General features: G+C 40.5%; 1 protein-coding gene across 1 annotated transcript in view; it reads right to left on the minus strand.

Moving 5' to 3' along the window:
• Window positions 1-1,722: 1,722 nt before the first annotated feature.
• The window catches only part of LOC115821726 (NACHT, LRR and PYD domains-containing protein 3-like), a 16,329-nt gene continuing 12,051 nt past the window's right edge, over window positions 1,723-6,000 (minus strand). The window contains exons 7-8 of the mRNA XM_030785527.1: window positions 5,493-6,000; window positions 1,723-1,787 (exon numbers count right to left, since the gene is read on the minus strand). The exon at window positions 5,493-6,000 is cut by the window's right edge and continues 20 nt beyond it. Of these exons, the coding sequence (XP_030641387.1) occupies window positions 1,723-1,787; window positions 5,493-6,000 (573 nt within the window). The remainder of the gene's footprint in view (window positions 1,788-5,492) is intronic.

Below are 6,000 nucleotides of genomic sequence, written 5' to 3' on the forward strand. Positions count from 1 at the left end.
GGACAAGACGGGCACAAAAACATCAGCATCAATATTTGTATAAATATCAGCTTTATATTTTAAGTCATTAAGTGTGTTTGAATCAAAGCATATTCGTATGTTCTGCGTTTCAGCCTTCATCTGTCGAAGTTTTCACCCGTTGACCTTATGTAGTGATTTAGATCATGCTTTTACCATTGTTTTAGGAACAAAGCAAATCATTACAATCATCTACATGTAATTCAACAATTTTTAAACACTTACCACGATACTTCACAATGTTTCACTAAATAAATCTCATTTCCCTCGAAGTTAATTTTCTGTTGAAAATGGTGCTGAGAACAGAACAACGTTTACTTTCGTTTTCTCTCTCAGACTTCCGGAAAGTACTGCCTTGATCACTTAGGCCCAATGAGAATTCCATCTCGGCGGATAACCGAACAAAGAATGCTAGTGGGACACATCTTTATAAATGGGCCTAACATCGCCGTTAAGACAAATGTCACCTCCACCTTGATTCTGGATGGAAAATTCTCCTTGTGCACATGATATTTCTCAAGGAGGCAGGCGTCCCACTGACATTAGTTAGAAGTACTGTGAATCAGGGAATATGGCTGACCTTTAGGTACTGCAAGTCCCATATGAAAACTTATTTTTTGTCACATACGCTGGAAGGAAGGTCACAGTCTATGTAATCTGTACCCAGTATGAAGGACGTTGTCTTCCTCCTGCGCTGCTGTGGCTGTGTCGCCTACCCAGGCTGAGCCCCCCCTGCTGTTTTGTTCTTCTTTATTTTTGTCTACTTGTTGTGCTTTCATTTTCATTATCGCTGTGTTGTTTGTAATTTGCCCAGTGGGTCGGCACCTATTGCACACCTGGCTGGCCTAGAAGGGGTCTCCTGTCTCTGTGGTCCTTCTCAAGATTTCTCCTATTTTTCCCTTGCACCTGGGTTTTTTGAGGAGTTTTCTCTTGCCTGCCATGAGGATTAAGTCAGGGGGTGCCGCCCTGCTCTGTTTGTTGTAATCCTGTGGGCATGTAAAGCCCTTTGAGACTGTAAACAGTGATATTGGGCTTTAAATAAACTTAATCTTGAACTAGAACTTGAAATCTGCACAGTGGATATGTTTTATATCGTTTCTCCTGGTTCAGACTAGAGGTTTGGCCCAGAATGCTCTGCTCCTTGGGGTAATTAATAAACTGTTAATTTAAGTAATTACACAGAAATGCCAGACTTCTTTAACTCTACTTTATCTAATTTACTCAAACTCTGTTTAGTCTAATTCAGTCTAACTCTACTTAATCTAATTATTGCGTAAAGATGTTATTCATCTTTTTATAGTGAGGAGTTTAGCAAAGCTGGGTTTTTTTGGGGGGGGGGTTTTGCTGTTTTTTTTTTTGGTTTTTTTTCCAAAATGGAATTTCACTGTCACTCTTTGTCTGATGGGGCATCCCTAAGAGGGAGCACTGGTTAGACTCTGGACATTTTGCTCCACCTCTTAACTGAAAACATTTAGAGGCTTCTCTTCCTCTGCAGAGTCATTTAAAGGTGACCCCTCCCATATATGCATCTATGTATATATACAGTTTGTATGTGTGTGTATATCCTACTTTCCCTCTTTGGAGTCACCATACTTTGATGATCATTTATTTGAAAATCTCCATTCTGAGATCAGGCATTACCAGGCCCAGGGTAATGTCCCACTGATAGGACAGTTAAATGTCAGAACAGGATCAGAAAGTGATCTAGTCGATTCTGCGTTTAACAGTCACATTTTCAGAAGATCCTCTGTACACTTTACCATGCACCACTACACAAAGAAACAGCCTTGGCTGTCTCTTCAACAAACATGGCAAAGAGTTAGTGCATCTCTGTCCAACCTTAGGTCTGGATATGTGTTTAATGGTAGGATAAGAGGGGACTCTTTGGGTCTGTATATGTTTAATGGTAGGATGAGAGAGGACTCTTTAGGTCTGTATGTGTTTAATGGTAGGATGAGAGGGGACTCTTTAGGTCTGTATGTGTTTAATGGTAGGATGAGAGGGGATTCTTTAGGTCTGTACGTGTTTAATGGTAGGATGAGAGAGGACTCTTTAGATCTGTATGTGTTTAATGGTAGGATGAGAGGGGAGTCTTTAGGTCTGTATGTGTTTAATGGTAGGATGAGAGGAGACTCTTTAGGTCTGTATGTGTTTAATGGTAGGATGAGAGAGGACTCTTTAGGTCTGTATGTGTTTAATGGTAGGATGAGAGGGGAGTCTTTAGGTCTGTATGTGTTTAATGGTAGGATGAGAGGAGACTCTTTAGGTCTGTATCTGTTTAATGGTAGGATGAGAGGAGACTCTTTAGGTCTGTATGTGTTTAATGGTAGGATGAGAGAGGACTCTTTAGGTCTGTATGTGTTTAATGGTAGGATGAGAGAGGACTCTTTAGGTCTGTATGTGTTTAATGGTAGGATGAGAGGGGACTCTTTAGGCCTGTATGTGTTTAATGGTAGGATGAGAGGGGACTCTTTAGGTCTGTATGTGTTTAATGGTAGGATGAGAGGGGACTCTTTAGGTCTGTACATGTTTAATGGTAGGATGAGAGGGGACTCTTTAGGTCTGTATGTGTTTAATGGTAGGATGAGAGGGAACTCTTTAGGTCTGTATGTGTTTAATGGTAGGATGAGAGGAGACTCTTTAGGTCTGTATGTGTTTAATGGTAGGATGAGAGGGGACTCTTTAGGTCTGTACATGTTTAATGGTAGGATGAGAGGGGACTCTTTAGGTCTGTATGTGTTTAATGGTAGGATGAGAAAGAACTCTTTAGGTCTGTATGTGTTTAATGGTAGGATGAGAGGGAACTCTTTAGGTCTGTATGTGTTTAATGGTAGGATGAGAAAGAACTCTTTAGGTCTGTATGTGTTTAATGGTAGGATGAGAGGGAACTCTTTAGGTCTGTATGTGTTTAATGGTAGGATGAGAGGGGACTCTTTAGGTCTGTATGTGTTTAATGGTAGGATGAGAGGGGACTCTTTAGGTCTGTGTGTGTTTAATGGTAGGATGAGAGGGGACTCTTTAGGTCTGTATATGTTTAATGGTAGGATGAGAGAGGACTCTTTAGGTCTGTATGTGTTTAATGGTAGGATGAGAGGAGACTCTTTAGGTCTGTATGTGTTTAATGGTAGGATGAGAGAGGACTCTTTAGGTCTGTATGTGTTTAATGGTAGGATGAGAGGAGACTCTTTAGGTCTGTATGTGTTTAATGGTAGGATGAGAGGAGACTCTTTAGGTCTGTATGTGTTTAATGGTAGGATGAGAGGAGACTCTTTAGGTCTGTATGTGTTTAATGGTAGGATGAGAGGAGACTCTTTAGGTCTGTATATGTTTAATGGTAGGATGAGAGAGGACTCTTTAGGTCTGTATGTGTTTAATGGTAGGATGAGAGGGGACTCTTTAGGTCTGTATGTGTTTAATGGTAGGATGAGAGGAGACTCTTTAGGTCTGTATATGTTTAATGGTAGGATGAGAGAGGACTCTTTAGGTCTGTATGTGTTTAATGGTAGGATGAGAGGAGACTCTTTAGGTCTGTATATGTTTAATGGTAGGATGAGAGAGGACTCTTTAGGTCTGTATGTGCTTAATGGTAGGATGAGAGGGGACTCTTTAGGTCTGTGTGTGTTTAATGGTAGGATGAGAGAGGACTCTTTAGGTCTGTATGTGTTTATTAGTAGGATGAGAGGGGACTCTTTAGGTCTGTACATGCTTAATGGCAGGATCAGAGGGGACTCTTTAGGGAGGTTTATGTATTCTTCAGCTCTGGGTAATAGTGTAGTGGATTGTGCAATCACTGACATGGACCCCTCCTACTTCAGTGTATTCATTGTCAGGCAGCAAACTCCTTTCTCAGACCACAACCAATTAAATATATTTCTGAAAATGCCTGACCAACCCACTAACACACATATGAAGCCCAGTAAGCTGTACAAGCTTAATCTGACCTACAGATGGGCTCCAGACTGCTCTGAAAAAATCACACAAACTGTAAACTCACCTGAACTGGCTAATCAAATACCTAAATTTACCAATGAATCATTCCCCAATGACAAAAAAGGTCAACATGACTGTTTATGAGCTGAACCTGATTTTCCACAGTAAAAAAGGCTGGCCTAACAAAAAACAACAGCCAGAAAACAAAGATATGGGAAATGGTTCAACACAGAATGTTAAAATATCAGGAAAGAACTAAGGCATTTTTCAAACCTAAAATACCACCATCCCCAAAACACAGACTTAAGATTGCAACACCCTAAGTTCTGGCTGTTTTCCTGACGTCTGGAATCAAGGGGTCATTACCCCAATTCATAAAGGTGGAGACAAACTGGACCCTAATAATTACAGAGGTATCTGTGTGAGCAGTAATCTGGGGAAGGCATTCAGTAGCATTTTAAATGACAGAATTCAAACCTTCCTTAATGAACACAATGCTCTGAATAAAAACCAAATTGGCTTTCTCCCAAATCACCATACCACAGATCATATCTACACCCTACACACCCTAATCCATAAACATGTAAAAGCACAAAAAATGGAAAAATATTTGCTTGCTTTGTTGACTTTAAAAAAGCATTTGATTCTATTTGGCACAGAGGAACTTTTAGAAAGTGGTGTAGGGGGTAAAGTATATGATGTGATCAAATCAATGTATTCAAATAATAAATACAGAGTAAAACAGAGAGAGAGAGAGAGAGAGAGAGAGAGAGAGAGAGAGTGTGTGTGCATGTGTGTGTGCGTGAGAGAGAGCGAGAGAGAGTGTCTGAGAGAGTGTATCTGTGTGTATGTGAGAAAGAGAGAGAAAAGGAGAGAGAGAGACAGAGTGTGTGTGTGAGAGAGAGAGAGAGTGTGTGTGTGTGTGTGTGTGACAGAGCCAGAGAGAGAGTGTGTGTGTGTGACAGAGACACATAGAGAGAGAGAGACCGAGAGGGAGAGAGTGTGTGTGTGTGTTTGAATGTGTGTGAGATAGAGAGAGAAAGAGTGAGTGTGTATGTGTGTGTGTGTGTGTGTGTGTCTGTGTGTGGGAGAGGGAAAGAGAGAGAGTGTGTGTGTGTGTGTGTGTTCAGCATCAGAAACACCTTCAATGTTTTTAAATGCAATAATATTTTATTTCTGTCTTTCTCTCTGACATGTGCATGTTTACACTGTGTTTGTAACAAAATAAAAACAAATAAACAAGAATTTAAAAGTAAATGGACAAGAATTTCTGAAAAAAAGACAAAAACAAACAAATCTCTACAAAACTTTCTAAATGAATGAATAATTGTTTATTATTACAGTCACAGATTTCTGATACATAAATAAAACTGATTGCACTTCATACACACGTTTGTGTTTGTGATTGTGTGTGTTCAAGTGGAAGTGTAAATAAATGTATATAAACATATGAACATTGTGTGTGTGTCTATGTGAAAAAGAGAAAAAGAATGTGTGTGTGTGTGTGTGAATTTCAGAGTGTGTATTTGTTTATTTGATCTGACACAGAGACACTGAGGAGTTATAATAAACCCCAAACCCTGCATAGAGGGGTTCAGTGAATGTGCAGTGGAATGTGTGTAAGTGTGTGAGTGTGTGTGTGTCAGAGGAGACGCTGTAGAAGGACACAGTTCCAGACGACCAGTCCAGATACACTCCTACTCTGCGTGTGTGTGAGGGGTCGTGAGGTATGACAGTGTCCTGATTACTGTGACGGGCAGCGTAACAGTTACCATCAAACCACAGACTCCAGGACTTTTCATTGTTCCCAAACCCACAGTCATAACTCTTTCCATTCCTCCTGATTCCTTTATATGCCACTGATATATCAGCATTATATCCACTCCACTCAGTCTCCCAGTAACAGCGTCCAGTCAGACTCTCTCTACACATGACCTGCGGCCAGTAATCAAATCTCTCTGGATGATCAGGATACAACTGATTCTTTATCACATTTGTCACCTTTCTGTTCCCCTCAGACAGAGAGAGGTCTGTGTTTACTGTGTTTGGGTC

This window comes from Chanos chanos, chromosome 9 (assembly GCF_902362185.1).
Source record: "Chanos chanos chromosome 9, fChaCha1.1, whole genome shotgun sequence".
Taxonomy (NCBI): Eukaryota; Metazoa; Chordata; class Actinopteri; order Gonorynchiformes; family Chanidae; genus Chanos; species Chanos chanos.